Below are 19,923 nucleotides of genomic sequence, written 5' to 3'. Positions count from 1 at the left end.
AGAGGGAGGCGGACAGAGCAGAACCCGGTGGGGCGGAGGGGACACCGTGGCCCTCCCCCACTTACTTCAATGGTGCTGTCCAACGATCCCACGCTGTTACGGCGCCCCCGCTTGCCTGCATGGGGGGGGGCAACAGTCGGGATTAACGAGGCCGCCCCCCAGCGGCCGCCCAGCGAGAGACAGAGAGAAAGAACATGCGAAGCAGAGCGAGCGGCAGCCCCTGGCATGCCAGGGGTTAACCCAGCCAGGCCACGCCCACTGGCCCCGCCCCCTGCCCAGGGAGCTTCCTATTGGCCGAGCTGCTCACACCGAATTCTGCCACCAGGGGGAGCCACAGCCCCCAAATGGAGCCGCAGAGACCAGGCAGGAACCCAGGAGTCCTGGGGGCCAGCGACCCCTTACCCCCCTCTGAGCCCCGGGACCCAGGCGTCCGGGCCCCACTCACCGGCGTCTGAGAGGTCGCGCAAGGAGCTGCTCAGGGCGCTGCGCTTCAGCCCCTCGCCCAGGGCGTAGGTGTCGTCCAGGCTGCTGCGGGTCAGCGTCCCGTTCACCGCGTCCTTGGGGCCCCCCACCGGGGAGGCGTTGGGGCGCATCACCCCCTTCTGCTTCTCCAGCTCCGCTGTTGGGGGGAGGTCAGGTGCCAGCGGTTCCCCACCTCCTGACCCACAGCCCCGCCCACCTGGTTCCCAGCCCTGCCGGTGCCCCACAGCCCCACCCACCCAGCCCCCCACACTCCTGACCCCCACACTCCTGACCCACGGCCCCGCCCACCTGGCCCCCCCACGCTCCCACCCACAGCCCTGCCCACCTGGCCCCCAGCCCTGCCGGTGCCCCACACTTCCGACCCACAGCCCCGCCCACCTGGCCCCCAGCCCTGCCGGTTCCCCACACTTCCAACCCACAGCCCCACAAATGCCCCACGCTCCCGACCCACAGTCCCGCCCACCTGGCCCCCAGCTCCACCAGTGCCCCACGCTCCCGACCCACAGCCCCACCCACCTGGCCCCCAGCTCTGCTAGTGCCCCCCACTCCCAACCCCCAGCTCCACCAGTGCCCCACGCTCCTGACCCACAGCTCCACCACTGCCCCACACTCCTGACCCACAGCCCCACGCTCCTGACCCACAGCTCCACCACTGCCCCACACTCCTGACCCACAGCCCCGCCCACCTGGCCCCCAGCCCTGCCGGTTCCCCACACTTCCAACCCACAGCCCCACAAATGCCCCACAGCCCTGCCCACCTGGCCCCCAGCCCCACTGGTGCCCCACACTCCCAAACCACAACCCTGTCGGCGCCCCACACTCCCGACCCACAGTCCTGCCCACCTGGCCCCCACCCTGCCAGTGCCCCACACTCCCAACCCACAGCCCTGCCCACCTGGCCCCCAGCTCCACCAGTGCCCCACGTTCCCGACCCACAGCCCCGCCAGTGCCCCACACTCCCGACCCACAGCCCCGCCGGTGCGCCACGCTTCCGACCCACAGCCCCGCCCACCTGGCCCCCAGCTCCACCAGTGCCCCCCACTCCCGACCCACAGCCCTGCCCACCTGGCCCCCAGCTCTGCTAGTGCCCCCCACTCCCAACCCACAGCCCCACCAGTGCCCCACATTCCTGACCCACAGCCCCACCCACCTGGCCCCCAGCTCCACCAGTGCCCCACGCTCCTGACCCACAGCTCCACCACTGCCCCACACTCCTGACCCACAGCCCCACGCTCCCGACCCACAGCTCCACCAGTGCCCCACACTCCCGACCCCCAGTCCCGCCCCCACACTCACACTCCACGCGGTACTTCTCCATCTCCTGCACCTCGGCGATGGACTCGCGCAGGTCGCTGGTGAAGCGGAGCCGGTCCTGCAGGCTGGGCGCATTGAAGATGATCAGCACCTTGCGCTCACCACCCGGCACGGCCGACAGGAGCTTGATCCCAAACTGGTAATCTGGGTGGGAGGGGCAGAGACTCAGCCTGGCTGGGCGGGGGTGGGCAGGGACGGGCTCAGGCCTGGCTGGGTGGGGGTGGGCAGGGACGGGCTCAGGCCTGGCTGGGCGGGGGCGGGCAGGGACGGGGGCTCAGGCCTGACTCAGGGGCTCAGGCCTGGCTGGGCGGGGGCGGGCAGGGACGGGCTCAGGCCTGACTCAGGGGAGTGTGGGTGCGAATGGGGCCAGGGCAGTGGAGGTGCCAGCGAGCACAGGGGTGCGTGTGTGTGCAGGGTGGGGCAGGTGCAAGCAGGAGGCCGGGGAGGTGAACAGAGGCGGGGGGGGTGCAAGCAGGGAGTGGCTGTGTAGGGGCGCGGGGGGGCCCAGGGCACAGCACTCACAGGAGTTCTGGAAGAGCTGCATGTGCATTTCCACCAAGGGGAAGCTCTGGCGGAAGCTGTACGTCACCAGCATCTTCTTCTTCTGGAAGATCTTCGTCACCTGGGGGGTGGGGGGGTGTCAGCTGGAGTCACATGATCCCCATCTCCCACTTCCCCCCCAGCCCAGGCCTCCTGGTTCCCAGTCCCTGCTGTAACCACTAGATCCCACTCCCCCGGCCCCCGAACCTAAGAGAGAACCCAGGAGTCCTGGCTCCACCCCCCTCCCTAACCAGCCAGAGGAGGATGGGACCCAGGCGTCCGGGCCGCCCTCACTCACCACCAGCAGGTCGTTGAAGAGGAACACCTCTCTCTGGTGCAGGCCGAGCCGCTGGGGCCGGTTGGGGTCAGGCACCTCGTAGAGCTGGCAGCAGCAGACCAGGCGACGGTGAGGCAAGGACAGCACCTGGCACGGGGGGCGGGGGAGAGAGTCAGTGGGAGAAGGGGGTGGAGCCTGCTGAAGTATTGGCCCCAGGCCCCACCTCTCCTCCCCCTCCCTTGAAAAGCCCCTCCCCTACACAGCCCTAGGGGCCCCTCCCAATCCTGAGAGCCCCACCCAACCAAGTCCCTCCTCCAACAGACCACACTCCCGAAACGCACCATCCTCCAGCCCCGCTCCCAGGGCTCCACCCCTTTCCTCTGAGGCCCCTCCCTGTCCTCAGGAGGCCCCTGACCCCACTCACTGGCTTCTTTCCCACGATCATGCGCTCAACAGTCTGGACCTGGGAGACGTGGTCATCGTTGGTCCGCAGCTCGCGGCTCTGGATGCGGTGATAGATCCCCACCAGGAGGTCACGGGGTATATCTTCCCCATTATCCACCCCTGGGCATGGAGACAGACAGACGGACCTGGTGAGGGGTGCAGGCCAACACCCTTCAAGCCCCCTCGCTGACTCAGAATCTCAGCAAATCTAGTCAGGCCCAGATCCCAGCCTGTCCTAGAATAGGAAAGCCAGGCCCTGGGGCTCTGGCTCCCACTGCCTATCTCAACCATTCTAGAGCTCTGCCTGTTCTAGATCAGCTATCCAGTCCCTGGGGCTCTGGCTCCCACTTCTTATCTCAACCATTCTAGATCTCTGACTGTTCCAAATCAGCTGTCCAGGCCCTGTGGCTCTAGCCCTACCCCTGGTGTAGATCATAGCTAGTTCTAGATTAATGATTATTCTAGAACACGGGATCTGGGCTGCCATACTCTGGACCCTCCTCCATGGCTCCTATCAGCAGCCAGTTCTTTCTAGAGCAGAGGCATGCGCACACTCTAGAGCCCAGGCGCACACTCTAGAGCATGGCTTTTGGCTTGCCTGGGCCACATTGAGTGAAGAGGAATTGTCTTGGGCCGCATATAAAATATATAATATAGTTAATGTATATAAATCACATAATGTTACAAGTTTACAATCTTGTGGGGGCGCATTACTAGCTGTCCAGGGCTGCATGCGGCCCGTGGGCTGGACACACCTGCTCTAGAACCCAGCCCAGGTTCCATCTCACATCATCATCTGGCTCTGACCGCAGCCCCGGTGTTTTGGACGTTCTGGGGTTAGAGGTTCCAGAGCAGCTATACTCAGAATTCCCGCAACAGCCAGCTGTTCTGGATCCCATTTCTTTCTAGCTGCTTTCCTCCAGAGTATCTCCTTGGGGACAGGCTATATACCCACTTGGAGACAGGCTATATTCCTGCCTGGGGGCAGGGGGGAGACAGGTTCCCAAACACCCTTCCCCCACCATTTACCTCTAAGGTTCTTGATGAAGTCGTCGAGCTTCATCTTCCGCTCGGGCTTGACACTGGGGCTGTACATGTCGGTGTTGAGGAGGATAATGGCGAAGGCCAGGATAAAGATGGTGTCTGGGTTCCGGAACTGGCGCACGAGCGGGGCATTGCACACACAGTATCGCTGGCTGTGCCAGTAGCAGAAGGTGAAGGATGATGTGGGGGGGGCCCTCCTCCTTCCCCCCTTCTGTTTCCATGCCAGAAAGCAGCACAGCCTAGAACCTCCTTCTAGACCACTCCAGAACATCACCCACCAGCTGCATGCCAAGGCAGGCCTGCCTTCTAGACTGCCACCGACAGCCTTCTAGATCACCCTCAGTAAGCTCCAGATTATAGCAAGCTCCAGAACACAGCACGCCCTGTCGACATGCTACATTCTAGAATGAGACTTGCCATGGCGTCCGATGGCCAATAATCTAGTGCTGACAAACAATTACCAGAACAAATTGTCACTCATTTTCCTCACACCATTACATGAGACCAAAATGTCGATTTCCACTGATCCTCCAAATCTTTGGCTGTTTTTCTGCATTTTCTGATTTCGGTTACAACACATCACGCAAAGCGCACAGGGCTGACTTTGTCATGTTACTTTTTATTTCAAATATTTGCACAGAATAAAAAGAGAAATGGAGAGAGGGCAAGCTCCAAGTGGGCACACGAAAGAGCACACAAATGTGGGGCATATCTGCCCGGGAAATACTTTGCCCTGACGGCCATAACCATGCCATGCAAATGCAGCATTGCCTGCAAGGGTAAATGCATTTGCTTCTCTGAGCGATTAGCTGAACAGAAAGTAGGACTGAGTGGACTGTGGTAATTTTTTTCCATCTCTCTTGGTTGTGTGTGAATTTGTGTAAGAAAAAAAAATCTGTTTGCAACTTGCATTTGCATAATAAAGAGAAAACAATGGAAAAATGCCACGATTGTCATCCTTTTCACAGTGCAAATATTTGCAATAAAAATCTCTATATAAATTGTCTGCCTGTCTGAGTCAAGAATCCCTCTTAAATTGTAAGAGCTATGACCACAAACTTTGGTCTGCAGCATCCCCTTACCCTAACTAAAACCAGGGATAGTGCCGAGAAAGTGGGAAGTGCACAGGAAGGGAGGGGCACAATGTACTTCAGACTCGCCAGTGGAGACAGTGAGGACGGGGAACAGTGATTCTACAGAGTGACCACCGGGGGCAGATGCAGGAAGAAAACAGTGGCCAGGTGGTGACAGGGCTCTCAATCCTGCCAGCCTCCAGATAGGTAAGTGCTCTCCTGCCCCACTCCCCCCGTAGCACCACACAAGGGGAGCTGTGCTGCCCTCCTGCAATTAACGCTCCCCCAGGAGATGCTGGGGCTAGGAACCCTGGTCCTGTGCCCCCCTTCCCAAGTTCTGGCTGGGATCAGGGAAAGCACAGCAACCCCACCCCACCCTACCCCCTTTACCTCTTACCAGGAAAACATCCCCTGGCCTCCACCCCAAGTTAAGGCCGAGGCAGTGGGAGGCCCCCCCCACCCCAGACTTCCCTTCCTTGACTTAAATACACAAGCAAGGCGGGGTGTATAAAGTGAGCTCTGTAGACTTTGTATTCTGGGTTGTAACTGATATCAAAAAAAGTGAAACATTCCTAAATGTTTATAATAAATGCAGTTGGTTTGGGTCTGGTTTAATGGCAAATAACACCAAGATGAATCCTGATCCATTTTTTAATCAAGTTCATCACTGGAGGAAACTGCAATGAACTGACAGGCCGGCAATGCCCACGTCTAGGGCGCCTGCTGCACGAGCATCTCGTGAAGGCCTGCTGTGCTCTAGAACCCGGGCCCAGCTGCCACACTCTAGAATGCCCCTGCAAATCCACAGATATCAGCTTTCCAGCCACAGGAACCCGCGCCTGCGGCATCAGGGTGGCTTGCTCCCACTCAGTTTTGCAGATAATGACTGAAAATACAAATTTTGTATCTGGGCAGGGCTCATGCCAATGCCCATTGTCTAGAACAACAGCTACTTTCTGTGGCTAAGTCACTGACAGGCACACTGTGGTCTAGAGAGCACCACGGTGCTCTGGATTACCGTCAGCACAGACTCTGTTCTACAAGGACACATCCTGGAATAATGCCCCAGTCTAGAACACCCAGCTACACCACTGTGGACCCGACCGCAGGAAGGCTCTGGAACTGACCTGAAGGCCTCAATGAGACGCTCGACTTTCTGCGCTTCACCCTGCACCCGGATGTGCGACTGGAACTTCCGCAGTGCTTCGTCCAGGTCCATGTTGGAGAAATCCATCTCATCCACCACACAGCTGGAAAGCAGTTGGGGTGGGATGCGGGTCAGTGCTGGGTCCCATCCAGAACCTGCTCAGAGATCCGAACCCCCCATTCTCCAGCAATCTCTAGAGCCTCACCAAAGGACAGGTAAGAGGATGCCTGGAGCCAGAGGCCCTGGAGCCCACTGGCTGCCACTGTCCTCCTCCAGCCAGCACGCACCCTGCTCTAGACCATGGTGTTTAGCCCCCACACATTGGATCAGCTTGTGCTTGCTCCACGTACTTGCTCTCAGGCCCCCGGCTCCAGAACACCCCAGGTTGGCACCATTTCCCCAGACAGCTCCTTACTCAAGAACATCGCGGTTGAACTGCTTCTGCCGGTTGCCGAGGAACTCGCCAATCATCTGCCGGCTCAGGCCCTTGCGCTCCAGGATGAAGTGAGCTACCCCGACCGGTGTGTCCGAAAGGAACCCTCTCTCAATCAGGTACTGGATCCCTTTCTCCGGCTTCCTGTGGGCACCAAAAGGACCTAGAGTCACCACCCTTTAGGACACCGCTGCCCTCTGGCGAACAGGAGATGCCAGTCGGAAGTGGAGGATGAGAGAAACCAGGAACATGGCTGTTTTAGAAAATGTCTTCCTACATCCTTGCCATTCCAGATCCGAACTAGATATAGGGCAGTTCCTCTCTGGAAGAAACACGGTCATTCCAGATCACAGCTGTTCTAGAGATGCAATTCATTCAAGACCAGGGCTCATCTAGAAGAGTGCCCACCTATTGCAGGCAGAGTGCACTAGGTGCTGTTCTAGAACCACCATGTCACTCTTCTTCCAGAGGGATACTCCAGAACAAATTAGAGTCAATCTAGACACCCCAGAGCCATCTAGGGATTTATATTGCATTAATTCAGAATGCTGGTGCTGTTAATCTGAATTATTTAAAACCATCTGGGCTAATCCATACTGATCAGACGCTCTAAAGGAAAGTCAGTCTCTCAGAGGCAAACAAGAAGATATAGTACTTGTTTGTTCTAGAGGAGTGTGATTCCAGAACCTCGCTATTTTAGAATGTGGATGATTAATGCAGTCATTAAACAGTATCTGTTCTGGACTGGCCTTGAGAGTGATTCATCTCCCCATCATAGAGGCAATCATTTATACGGACAGATTAGATAAACTGATCTAGAACTCAGGAAGCACCCAAGTCGGCAGAGGGGAAATCTCAGGCTGAAGACATCCCTCCTGTGGGGTGTTTCCAGGGCATTCTAGAGGGCGCAGCCCCAAATGTGGCTGTGGGGGAGCAAATCCCTTTTGCAGAGTCTAAAGATGGGGCCTGCTCTAGCGGGCTCAGGGGCTGCCCCAGAGGAGCAGGCTGAGTCACGGCTCCAGATGGCTAATTGGCTCCAAAGGCCACTTCCCAGCCCTGGGGAAATATCGCCCTGCCTGGGACGCAGCTGCTGTGTCCTTCAGCGGTAATTAAATCAATGACCCCGTGGGAGAGCACAGCGTCCCGCCCCGCCGCCTAGTGTCCCGGCAGAGCTGCGGATGGGGATCTGAGGGCTGGGCTGGCAGGGGCTGCAGACCGGGAGGGAGAAGCAGCAGCCGCGCTGGGGGCAGGGCTGGGTGAGCCAGGAGCTGTGGCAGGGATGGGAGGAGCCAAACTTCCCTCCACCCAGAATTCTGGGAAACAGGGCCCCTCGCAGGCCTCCCTTCCACTGCCCTCCAGGGGTGGAATAAATTCTGCGCTGAGCACCACGGCCTGCGTGGACGCGCACCGCCCATAGTCACCCAGGCTCTGCCCACCCACTGGGCGGCCGCCTCAGCACTCGGCTGGCTGGGAACATGGGCCCTGCATTTCGCACCCCTGCCTGTTAAGCCCCTCCCCCCGTGAGCCCCGCCCCCAGTAGGCCCCGCCCCCAGCCCGCGGCGGGCACACCCACTTGTTGAAGAGGTTGAGGCCGATGCGGTACTGGCGCCGCTGCAGCAGGTCGTTGTTGAAGGCGGGCGAGTCCCAGCTGTGGCGCGTCTCCCGCTGGTAGGTCTGCTTGCACAGCCCCGGGCCGGGGCCGGCGGGCGGGGGCGCCGGGGGGGGCGGGGGTGGGGGGCCCCGCAGGCTGTCGCGGGAGGAGGAGCCAGAGCTGCAGTTGATGGTCTCGTTGGAGTTGCTGCTGCTCTGCAGGCTGTCGTTGTCGCCGTCCGAGTGCTCGGGCCCCAGGCGTCCGGGCGGGGGGGGGCGGGGGCGGGGCCGGCTCGGGGCGGTAGTGCCGAAGCGGGTGGGGGGAGGGGGCGGGGGGCGGGGGGGCTGGCGGGTGCTTGGGGGCCCCGCAGCCGTCCGCCTCGTAGGCCAGGCCCCGGTGGACGGAGCCGCGCTCGGAGCGGTCGCTCAGGTCCACTGAGCTGTCGCTGGGGGGCTCGATGGTGAGGAGGGGCAGGTGGGCCCCCCGCAGGCGGAAGTCCCGGCACTCCAGGCAGGGGGGGCCCCGCCGGCCAGCCCCGTTCTCCCGGCTGTCCTCCCGCTGCGGGGCGCCCCAGAACTCGGGCCGGGGCTGGGCCGGGGGGGGGGCGGGCTCGGGGGGCTCCGAGCTGGGGGGCCGCTCCAGGGAGAGGGGGGAGGCCGGCACCCCCTCGTCCATGTAGAGGGTGACATCGCTGAAGGAGGTGGCCGCGCTGTCGCCCTCCTGCTCCTTGGACTCGCTCTGCTCCAGGGGGCCGGGGCCGGGGCTGGGGCCGGGGCCAGGGCCACCCCCCTCCGGCGCTGGCAGCGGGTGGCAGTTCAGGGCCTCGTCGATCGACTCCGCCAGGGACTTCACCTGCGGGGGCAGCGGGTCAGAGGAGCAGCCCCCAGCTCCCCGCCTCACAGCCCCTCCCGCCCTGGCCCCCCGCCCGCCTCACAGCCCCCCAACTCCCTGCCTCACAGCCCCTCCTGCCCTGGCCCCCCGGCCCCCGCCCACCTCACAGCCCCTCCCGCCTCGGCCCCGCGCCTCACAGCCCCTCCCACCCTGGGCCCCCCGCTCTCTGCCTCACAGCTCCTTCCACCTCACAGCCCCCCAGACCCCACCTCACAGCCCCTCCCACCCTAGCCCCCCACCCGCTTCACAGCCCCTCCTGCCCTGACCCCCTGCCCGCCTCACAGCCCCTCCCACCCTGGCCCCCCTCACAGCCCCTCCCTCCTCATAAGCCCCTCCTTCTGGATAAGCCCCACCCCCATGCACATCTTCCTATGAGTCCCACTCTTCCTGATACGCTGCTTTCCCAGTGCAGACGCCCCATTGGCCCTGCACAAAGGGCACGCCCTGAACAGGCCCCTCCCCTGATGGGGGGAACCATGGGAAGGGGGATCCCCCAGTCCCAGAGGCAGGACTGAGATGTGGGAATGAAGACGGGGGAGGGGCTGAGATGGGGGGGAGGGGCCCAGGCTTGGGGCGAAGCAGGGGGGTCTGGGCCGCGCCCCACCTGCTTGGCGAAGGAGTCCTCCAGCTCGGTGATCTGGCCGCAGAAGTCACCGGAGGAGGCGTGCAGGGAGCCGCTGTCCAGGCCGGCACGGCAGGAGCCACCGTAGGGCAGCCCCCCGCGCTCCAGCAGGTGGGGGCGGGCGCTGGCCATGGTGCCCTCGTCCAGGGAGGCGGGCTTGCCCTCGAAGTAGGGGGCGGCGGCCGGCCCCTTCTCGTACTCCTCGAAGGAGTACTGCAGGCGCATGTTGGAGAGGACGATGCGCCGGGACATGCGACTCTCGGAGGCCGAGCTGCGCAGGCGCTGGAAGTTCTTGTTCATGCGGTACTGCCGGAAGGCCGTCTGGATGGTGCGGGCCGCCCGCCGGCTCAGGAAGTACCCACCGTACTTCCGCTCCAGCATCTCCACCTGCCAGGGCACCACAGACGCTGGGCGGAGCAGGCCAGGGCGCCCGCAGCAGGGAGATGGCCAAGGGGGGTGTCCTGGGGCTCCCCGGGCAGGCCCTGGCCAAGTGGGTGTCCAGGGGGATGCAGGCTGGGAGGTGGCTCCGGGGGGCCACAGGCCAGGAGAGGGGGACCCAGGGTGGAATTCTGGAGCCACAGACTGGGAGAGGGTCCTAGGGGAGTCCAAGGGGTCCTTGGGCTTCAGGCCAGGGAGGGTCTGAGGGGTGCAGGCCGGGGATCCAAGGAGGCCAGGGGGTCAGAGTGACAACGGGGGCGGGGGGGTGGTCCCGGGGGCACGAGCAGGGGGAGTTCAGAGTGATGTTGGGGGCACAGGTGGGGGTTCGAGGAGCGCATGGGGGGGTCCTGGGGGCACGAGCGGGGGGAGTTCAGAGTGATGTTGGGGGCACAGGCGGGGGTTCGAGGAGCGCATGGGGGGGTCCTGGGGGCACGAGCGGGGGGAGTTCAGAGTGATGTTGGGGGCACAGGTGGGGGGGTCCCAGGGGTGAGAGCAGGGGGGCGGAGTGGTGCCAGGGGCGCAGGCTGCATGGGGGTCCCAGGGGAGTCGGGGCACCGTACCTTCTTGTCCTGGAGGTCGGTGGAGAGCTCATAGCTGTCCGACAGGGCCTTCGACCGCTTGTTGTCCTCCTCCTCCTGCTTGCGCAGCGCTACGCTGGCTGGCTGGAGCCGCGCCCGCTGGGCCCAGGGCAGCCCCGGGCCGGGGGGGTGGCAGGCAGAGGTGCTCGAGGTCAAGGGGCCCAGGTCATAGGGCTCCCCGGCCTTGGGCAGCTCGGCCCCGCAGCGGTAGGGCGCCTGGCTGCCCGGGCTGTCTGCTGTCGCCCCAGCCTCGCTGCCTGGCGCTTCCCCCTCCACGCTGTGGACAGAGCAGACAGGGCAGGGGTGAGCGCCTGGCACCTGCTCAAGAACACCAACCCCTCCCACAGTGTCCTTGCCACTCTAGAACAAGACGAGCACAGAGACATCCAGAACCCAGAGCGTCCATGCCTGGGTCAGCTCTAGAACATCGTCGTTCCCCCCACCTCCCAGTTTCAGAACCACATGCCAGTAACTCGAGGGAGTCAATGGACAATCTCCAGAACCCCGAGGATTAAAAGCCCACTCTAGAACATTGGCTGCTGGCAGCAGCTCCATATGCTAGAACATCAACAGGTGGTGCCAGTCTGCCGCCCAGACTGCAGCCGACTTTAGGCTTGCCCTGATCTAGAACCCAGTCAGCTTATGGTGTCACCGCCTCTAGAATGGTCCCAATCTAGAACGATGGCAAGCCAGCCTCCTGTTTGCTCTAGCACATCAGCATAGAGCCCAGACAGCTCGTCTGGGCCTTTGCTCATCCTACAACATCCAAGTCCCGTCATGGCCTAGAAGATGGAGCATCCAAGAACCCTCCTCTGAGAACACACCCCACGGCTAATGCAACCCCCCTGTGGTGTTACATGCAGGTGTTCCTCAACTCCTCCAGACCCGAGATGGCTCCATCACAGCGCCAGGCAAGCCACCCACGGACGGCACTGGGGTAGGGGCATGTGCTGAGCCTCGGGCCTGGCCATGCTTCTAGGAGGGCTGTTCCTACACAGTACATGGGGGGCGCCGGAAGGGTCTGGAGAGCTGGAACCCATGCCATGCGAGACAGAGCAGGGTTCACCCCCTCCAGCAAAGGGCAGAGGGACCCGATGACAGACAGGCCTGGGATGGCAGTAGGGGTATACTGAGGGGGTTGGGCCAGACAGTGGGGGACTTGGGAGCAGCAAGGGGTCAGAAGGCAGATGGGGGTCTGGGGGTAGATCAGGGAGTGCAGGGGTGTCTGGGGCAGACTGGGCTGTGGGGAGGCTGGTGGGGGGCCCAGAGACAGCTCTGTTCAAGACCAAGGTAGCCAGGGACTTAGGGAGCCAGGAGTTTTTAGGTGACTGAGGGACCAGGACTGGGGGGGTTGAGGCCGTGGTTCAGAGAGGTGGGGCCCGGAGGGGTTGGGAGGCTGTGGGCTCAGGGGACTGGGGCCTGAGGAAATGGGGGTCAGGGGGCCAAAGCCAGGGTTCCAGGGGTTGGGAGTTTTTGGGACGCTCCGGGGGCCAGGCCTGAGGGGATGGGGGGGTGGGGTTTCCAAGGGGCTCAGGCGGCCCGCGCCTGGATGGTTGGGGAGGAATTTCCAGGGACGCTCCGGAGGCCAGGACCAGGGGGATGGGGATGGGGGTGTCAGGGGGCTAGAGCCAGGGTTCCAAGGGGTTGGGAGGCCCAGGGGGTGGGGACACGGGTTTTGCGGGGCTCCAGGGGCTGGACCTGAGGGAATGGGGGTGGGGTTTTCAAGGGGCTCAGGTGGCCCAAGCCTGGAGGGTTGGGGGCTGGGAGGCTGGGGGCTCAGTGGTTCAGGGGGCTGGGGCCAGGGTTTCTGGGGGCTGTGGAGTTGGGGGGATTGGGCCCGGGGCGATGGAGAGTGGGGTATTCTGGGGGGGGGGGGGCAAAAGGGCCAGGGGATGGGGGGCCGGGGGTGATCCCAGCGATGGGGGGCTTCTAGGGGGTAGGGGACGGGGGGAGTGAGCCCAGGGGCAGGGGGCCCGGGAATGGGGGTGATCCCCAGGGCACAGGGAATACGGGTGATCCCGGGGGGTGGGGAGTGATCCCGAGGGTGGGGGGGCCAGGGGGCCTGGGGAATGGGAATGATGCAGGGGGCGGTGTCAGGGGGCTGGGGCGGGGGGGTGATGCCGAGGGCGGGGGCCCGGGGAATGGGGGTGATGCTGGGGGACTGGGGCTGGGGGGTGATAGCGGGGCCAGGGGCCCAGGGAACGGGGATGATGCTGGGGGCGGGGGGTGATCCTGGGGGTGAGGGCGGGGGGCTGGGGGCCCAGGGGTGATGCCGGGGGGCTGGGGCGGGGGGGGTGATGGCCGGGGGCATGGGGAATGGGGGTGATGGCGGGGGTGGGGGCCCGGGGGCGATGGCGGGGGTGGGGGGTGATGGCGGGGGCAGGGGCCCGGGAGTGATGCAGGAGGGGCGATGGCGGGGGGCTGGGGTGGGGGGGTGATGGCGGGGGGCTGGGGCAGAGGGGTGATGCCGGGGGCCCGGGGAACGGGGGCGATGCCGGGGGGCTGGGGCAGGGGGACGATGGCGGGAGGCTGGGGCGGGGGGACGATAGCGGGGGCCCGGGGGTGATGCCGGGGGCCCGGAGAATGGGGGTGATGCCGGGGGCCCGGGGGTGATGGCAGGGGGGCTGGGGCGGGGTGGTGGTGCTGGGGGCCTGGGGAATGGGGGCGATGCCGGGGGGCTGGGGCGGGGGGGCGATGGCGGGGGCCCAGGGGTTATGGCGGGGGGTTGGTGCCAGGGGCGTGGGGTTGGTGCTGGGGGCCCGGGGGTGATGGCGGGGGGCTGGGGCGGGGGGGCGATGGTGGGGGCCCGGGGAATGGGGGTGATGCCGGGGGGGCTGGGGCGGGGGGGCAATGCTGGGGGCTCGGGGGTGATGGCGGGGGGCTGGGGCGATGGCGGGGGGGCGATGGCGGGGGGCTGGAGCAGGGGTGATGCTGGGGGCTCGGGGGCGATGGCGGGGGGCTGGGGCGGGGGTGATGCCGGGGGCCCAGGGGTGATGGCGGGGGGGCGATGGCAGGGGGCTGGGGCGGGGGGGCGATGCCGGGGGCCCAGGGGTGATGGCGGGGGGGCGATGGCGGGGGGCTGGGGCGGGGGCGATGCCGGGGGCCCAGGGGTGATGGCGGGGGGTTGGTGCTGGGGGCCCGGGGGTGATGGCGGGGGGCTGGGGCGGGGGGGCGATGGTGGGGGCCCGGGGAATGGGGGTGATGCCGGGGGGGCTGGGGCAGGGGGGTGATGCCGGGGGCCCAGGGGTGATGGCGGGGGGGCGATGGCGGGGGGCTGGGGCGGGGGCGATGCCGGGGGCCCAGGGGTGATGGCGGGGGGGCGATGGCGGGGGGCTGGGGCGGGGGCGATGCCGGGGGCCCAGGGGTGATGGCGGGGGGGCGATGCCGGGGGCCCGGCCCGGCCTTTCTGCCCCCCACTCACCAGTGCAGCAGTTTGCGCTGGAGCTGCCCGCGGCGCCGCTCGGACGCGCACCGCAGGCACCACATGGCGGGGCGCGGCCGGGCCGGGCCGGAGCTCAGCGGCGCCTCCGGGGCCCAGGGCAGCCCGGCCCGCGCCGCGGCGCCTCCATCCCCGGCGCCGAGCGGGAGCCGGGAGGAGGAGCCGGGGCTGGGGCCGCCCCCAGCCGGGGAATCCCCCCCACCGGGGGGCAGAGAGGGCGGGGCGGGGCTGGGGGCCCGGGCGCCTGGGTTCCCTCCCCGTGTTTCCTGCAGGAGGCTCCGGGGTCTTCTCTCCCACAGTCAGCGGAGTAAGGGGGGTCCTGGGAGAGACACAACCACAGCTACCCCCGCCACGCGTCCACGCACACAACCCCTTGTGTGCACACGTGCCCACTCACAAGACCATGTAGTGTACATTCAGACACACACACTGACATGCGTGAGCACACAACGATGTACACAAGCACGTGGATACACACATGTGCAAATGCGCACACACACAGCCACACATGGAAGCACACACGTCCACAGGATACACACATAGGCGCACACGCACAAGGACACGTGTGTGTGTACACATATGCCTTCACCAGACCACCTATGCACCCATGCACAGGCACGACCACACAGTCTCAGGCTCACAAGTGTCTCCACAAGCACCCGGGGAGACACATAAATAGCCCCTCGACAGGCTCAGGAATCCCCCCCTCCCAAAGAGGGGCTGGGACTTGGGGGTTCCCCCCCAACCTCTTTTCACTACACGTGTGGGTCACTCACTTGTGTCCCCTGGGGGGAGCTAGTTTCACCAGGCTGGTGAGTCCAGGCCCCCGGCCACTGACCTGGTGTCCTGGCACCAGTGCAGGGGGTGTCAGTCAGACCAGATGAGCTGGTCCTTGAGCTTCAGGACACCTCACGCACACGCACACAACCCACTACCCCATGGTGGTGCGCACGCCCAGCATGTCATTGCACGTGTCAGCATGGACAGATGAGTACCCTGACACTCAGCACGCCAATGTGAACACACACTGGCACAGATATCCAAACACGTAAACACACACAGCGACGCTAGAAACACACACACACGCACATCCCTGGTCACACACAGTAACACAGCCATACACCCCTACACCCACACAGACGTTCTGTGACACCCACATATCTACGCACATTCCCCCCACTCATGTACACACACTCACTCACAGTCACACAAAACAGTCACACACACAAACGCACACATGCTGTGACACAGCCAGACACATGTACACCCAGCCAGACGTTCACAGGGACACAAACACCTATGCACACACAGTAACACACATACACACTCCCACATATGCACACAGATATTCACCTCTCATTCACGCCACTCCACACATGTACACACACATACAAACACACACAGATGTGTACAGAAACAACCAACCACAGACACACATTCACACATGGCTCATAGGGACACAGACACACAAACGTGGACACATGCCAACGCACGTACACACAGGCACAAATTCATGCATGAATCACGCACATGTACAAACAGACCTGCACTCACTGACATTTACGCACAGATTGTACAGGCACGCGCACACACACGGACACAGTCAGACTTGTGTACACACAGACCTGTACACATACATCTACACACAGACATTTACACACCAATCATGCGGGCACACACATGTACACACACCAACGCCTGTACACACACACACACACACAGAGTCTCACACAATTCAACACACCCAGGGCCAAGCTGGTGTCAGCCCCTCCATCTCTGGCCTCCTCCCCCTGTCCCTACACCACCACCACCATCTACACAGCTAGGAAATTATTGATGAGGCCAGCAGGCCAGGGATACGGTTGCTATGGGGATGGGATGGCCGGGGGGGGGGGGATGCTGCATTGCTATGGATCCCAGAGGAGGGAGGGCCTGGTACCATCACCATGGTGATGCAAGAGGGGTGGGGGAGCAAATGGGGACGGGTGGGAGGACTACCCCATTGCCCTGAAGGGTGAGGGGGACCAAGGACCAGCCTTGCCCCCCACACCCCCACACAAGCCAGAAGCCACGTCCTAGACTCTGACATAACAGGGGATGGGTCTCTGAGAGGGGAGTGGGGGCTAGTGGGCAGGGAGGAACCCAGGACCCCCCCATCTCCTCCACTTCACAGTGGCTCTCGTCCACAGCTCCCTGCGCGCCCCCCCCCACCCCTAAATAGCACAGCCCGCCGGAGTCCTGGTGACATGTGCACGGCTGTCACCATGGCAACGCTTCCGAAATAGCAGCTGCGGGGGGGGGGGCTGCTCAGGGCTCTCCCCCTCCCACATCAGCTTCCCCGCCCCTCCTCCGCGTTGCACCCCCCTGGCTCTGACTGAGGGTCCCCTCCACCCACCAATCTTTGGGGTGCCAACACCATTGCCCAGGGGGCGGGGAGGAGAAGCTCAGGGGAGGGGGTCGTGGGCCAGGAGCGAGGGGCACAAGCAGAGCTGGGAGAGGAGCGAACCCAGAAGCCCTGGCTCCCAGCCCCCCCCCGCAATAACAACTAGACCCCACTCTGCTCCCTGGCTCCCAGCCCTTCCCTGTTCTGGGAAGCCTGTAGCCCTCAGGTAGGTTTGTGCTGTCCTTGGGCCCAGCCTTCGCAGCGGCGGTTCCCCGGTTGGTCCGGGCTCATCCCGCTACCGACAGATCCCCCCTTGAAATCTGCAGCAAAAGGCAGTTAGGGGGCTGGTCTGGGCACGTACAGTGCCTGGCACAAGAGGTGGGGGCAGCTTGACCATGCCTGGGACCATTCAGGGATCAGAGAGTGGGTGCGTGTGATCTCACGAGCTCTCAGGCCAGAAAGGACCCCTATGATGCATCTAAACAGGCCACGGCAGGGCCCAAATTAATCCCGGTAACAACTAGAGACAGTCTCCTGGAAAAACCAGGGTGTGTGTCACAACCTGGGCTGCCTGTAGCCTTCAACCAAATAGCAACTGTCCCTATCGTGGGCATCTGTAACCCATGACCAATGGTGGTCACCATGCCACCCACCTCTAACGCCGGGCCCATGCCAATGGTTACCATCCCAGCAGGCTGTAACTCTGCACACATAGCAACAGTTGCCACCACAGTAGGGTGCAACCCCCAGACACACAGCAACTGTCACCATTCCCGTGGGCTGTAACCATGGGCACATAACAATGGTCACCATCCCAGCAGGCTGTGACCTCGCACACATAGCAACAGTCGCAATCCCAGCAGGTTGTAGCATGGAGCACATAGCAACAGACACCATCCCAGCAGGTCGTAACCCCCGGCACATAACAGTTGCCATCCTAGCAGGTTGTAAATCTGCTCTCCTCCCCCACTCACCCGACACATTACAATAGCCCTTGTGTTAGCCGGCTGTAACTCATCAGTAAGAGTCACCGTCCCGTCTGCCTGAAACCCCACCCCATCATTACTGCAGAGTGACAGTTTTGTCCTGGCTGCCTGTTACTGACACAACAACCGCGTCCAGTAACACTGTCCCCAGCACCTGTTTCCTCAGTACCCCCCCTGCACCCCAAGAGCTCACCCTGCACTGCCGGCTGCGTCCACGCCCTGGGCTGTGCAGGACCCTGACTTCCGCCTGGGATTCCCCAACCCAGACAGTTGTGGCTTCTCAGCTGATCTAGCCACTTCCCCTTCCTGGCTTCTCCCCCTGGGGAACCACACCCGGCCCCGCCCAAGCATGCCCAGCCCGGCTCCCTGCAGCACGGCACCCCCCCACACCCGGCCCAGCGCCCCCCTGCATGCCACCCCCCGGGGCCTAGCCTAACCCTAAGGGGTATGGGGTGAGGCAGGTGCCAGGCTGGGGGCTGTGCATCGCGGGTGGAACTGGTGGGTGGGAGTGGGCTCACAGGCTCCTCTCCGCTCCCATCTCGCCCACAATCCTTTGTACACCAGTTTGTACCAGAATCCTTTGCACCCATGCATCTCCCACAATCCTCTGCGCCCCCCCAGTCTCCCACAATCCTTTGGGTTCGCCTTAGCCTTGTCTTCCAGAGCCCACACCGTCTCCTGCCTGAGTGTGGTACTTGAGTGTGCACCAACTGTGAACACTGGTGCAAAGGCACGATGTCAAATGTGCAAGTGCAGGGGATACCACCACCACTGGCTGTTCATGCTGAAGCAGTCGTGTAAAAGGTGCTAGCTCATGTCTGCATGTGTGAGATAATACCCTTGTCTCTGCACGCTCGTGACTGGGTGTGCAAAAAGGGTGAACACAGGAGTGTGTATGCAAGCACCCCGGGTTGGCAGGCTTGTAAGCAGGTGTGACATGAGTGCAAAGCCAGGGTGCAAATAGCATTGCTGGACATGCTGGGGCGGACGTGCCCCTGAATGCCTGTGTGCGCAAACCTGGTGAAAGCTGTCTGTAGAAGCGTGCAAGGGGGATTTGCACACCTGCGTAGGGGATCATACCCTGGCTCAACGCACGGGTGCACTGGGAAGATGAATGCTCACGAGCAGATGTCTCCTTGTGCACAGTCCTGCACAGGGAAGATGCTCAGCTCCTAACCCCCACGCTCCCACAGCAGGACAGGTGAAGGGGCCTGTCGCTCCCCCTGCCCCCTTTCCATGATGCTTGTTGTCAAGCAACAGGGAGTGGGGTTGCCAGGCAACACCAGGGTGCTTTATCTATCCAGTCGGTGGGAAATGGGTCGCCCTGAGAGACAAGGCGGGGTGACCAGGACCGTAAGTGGGGGACAGCGCAGGAGCTGGGGACATCTCTGTGCTCAGGAAGAGTGTGGGGGGTGTTGAGTGCAGAACCTGTCCCCTGTGCTTGTGCACTGGCGTGAGCAGGCCCTACAAAGGGAAGTGTGCGAGGGGGAGGCCCGTGTGTGTGTGTGTGTGTGTGCGCAAATGCTAGGAGCAGGTAAGGAGCCAGTTGCTGCATCTCAGCAGCAACCCCTCCCTCCAAGCTGGGGAGAGAACCCAGGTGTCCTGGCTCCAACACACAGCTCCCACCCCCCCGGAGGAAACCCAGGTGTCCTGGCTCCAGTTGTTCCATTGTGGACACTCGCAAACCGGCGGAGCTAGGCTGGTGCTGCCACCTGGTGGTCATGCCAAGTATTACACCTCCTGCCGGATGCCAAGGCTGTCTGCGCCCACCCACGGCCTGGCCAAGCCAGCTGCGGGAGGATGCATCCACTGCTCAGCCACTGCCTGGGGAGGGACAGCTGGGGAACTGCCACACACCACACCATGCAGGGACTGCTTGCCCAGGGCTGAGATGCAGCACCCTCTGGGGTGTGGTGTCTGGGGGAAGAGCTGCATATAATGCCCCACAGGGATGGCTCCTCCAGGGCTGAGATGCAGCCTCCTCTGCGGCGGGGGCATCTGGATTTAGAGAGGGTGAATGAGCTCATGAGCAGGTGTCTCCTTGTGCACAGCCTTGAACAACAGTAGAGCCGGGCTTTGACCCAGACACGGGGGTTCACACCCAATCTGGGGTTTCCTCCTAGAATTCCCCAGGCAGCACACGTGAGATTCGGGTGTCAACCTAAGCAGCACCACAGCGCTTAGCCCTGGGTGCCAGGGGAGACCCCTGTGAGCCCCTGCCCAGACCCCTGCCCTCCTCC

General features: G+C 63.2%; 1 protein-coding gene across 1 annotated transcript in view; it reads right to left on the bottom strand.

The window, feature by feature from the left end:
* Nucleotides 1-19,923, bottom strand: part of IQSEC2 (IQ motif and Sec7 domain ArfGEF 2) — a 30,401-nt gene that overhangs the window by 3,068 nt on the left and 7,410 nt on the right. The window contains 13 exon segments of the mRNA XM_075017398.1: nucleotides 66-115; nucleotides 446-619; nucleotides 1,780-1,941; nucleotides 2,320-2,419; nucleotides 2,636-2,761; nucleotides 3,039-3,178; nucleotides 4,088-4,254; nucleotides 6,303-6,425; nucleotides 6,738-6,899; nucleotides 8,329-8,595; nucleotides 8,597-9,198; nucleotides 9,842-10,246; nucleotides 10,858-11,152. Of these exon segments, the coding sequence (XP_074873499.1) occupies nucleotides 66-115; nucleotides 446-619; nucleotides 1,780-1,941; nucleotides 2,320-2,419; nucleotides 2,636-2,761; nucleotides 3,039-3,178; nucleotides 4,088-4,254; nucleotides 6,303-6,425; nucleotides 6,738-6,899; nucleotides 8,329-8,595; nucleotides 8,597-9,198; nucleotides 9,842-10,246; nucleotides 10,858-11,152 (2,773 nt within the window).

The sequence above is a fragment of the Carettochelys insculpta genome, chromosome 22 (assembly GCF_033958435.1).
Source record: "Carettochelys insculpta isolate YL-2023 chromosome 22, ASM3395843v1, whole genome shotgun sequence".
NCBI lineage: Eukaryota > Metazoa > Chordata > Testudines > Carettochelyidae > Carettochelys > Carettochelys insculpta.
Note: the sequence above shows the minus strand (reverse complement) of the source record. Positions and strands in the feature narration are given on the sequence as shown.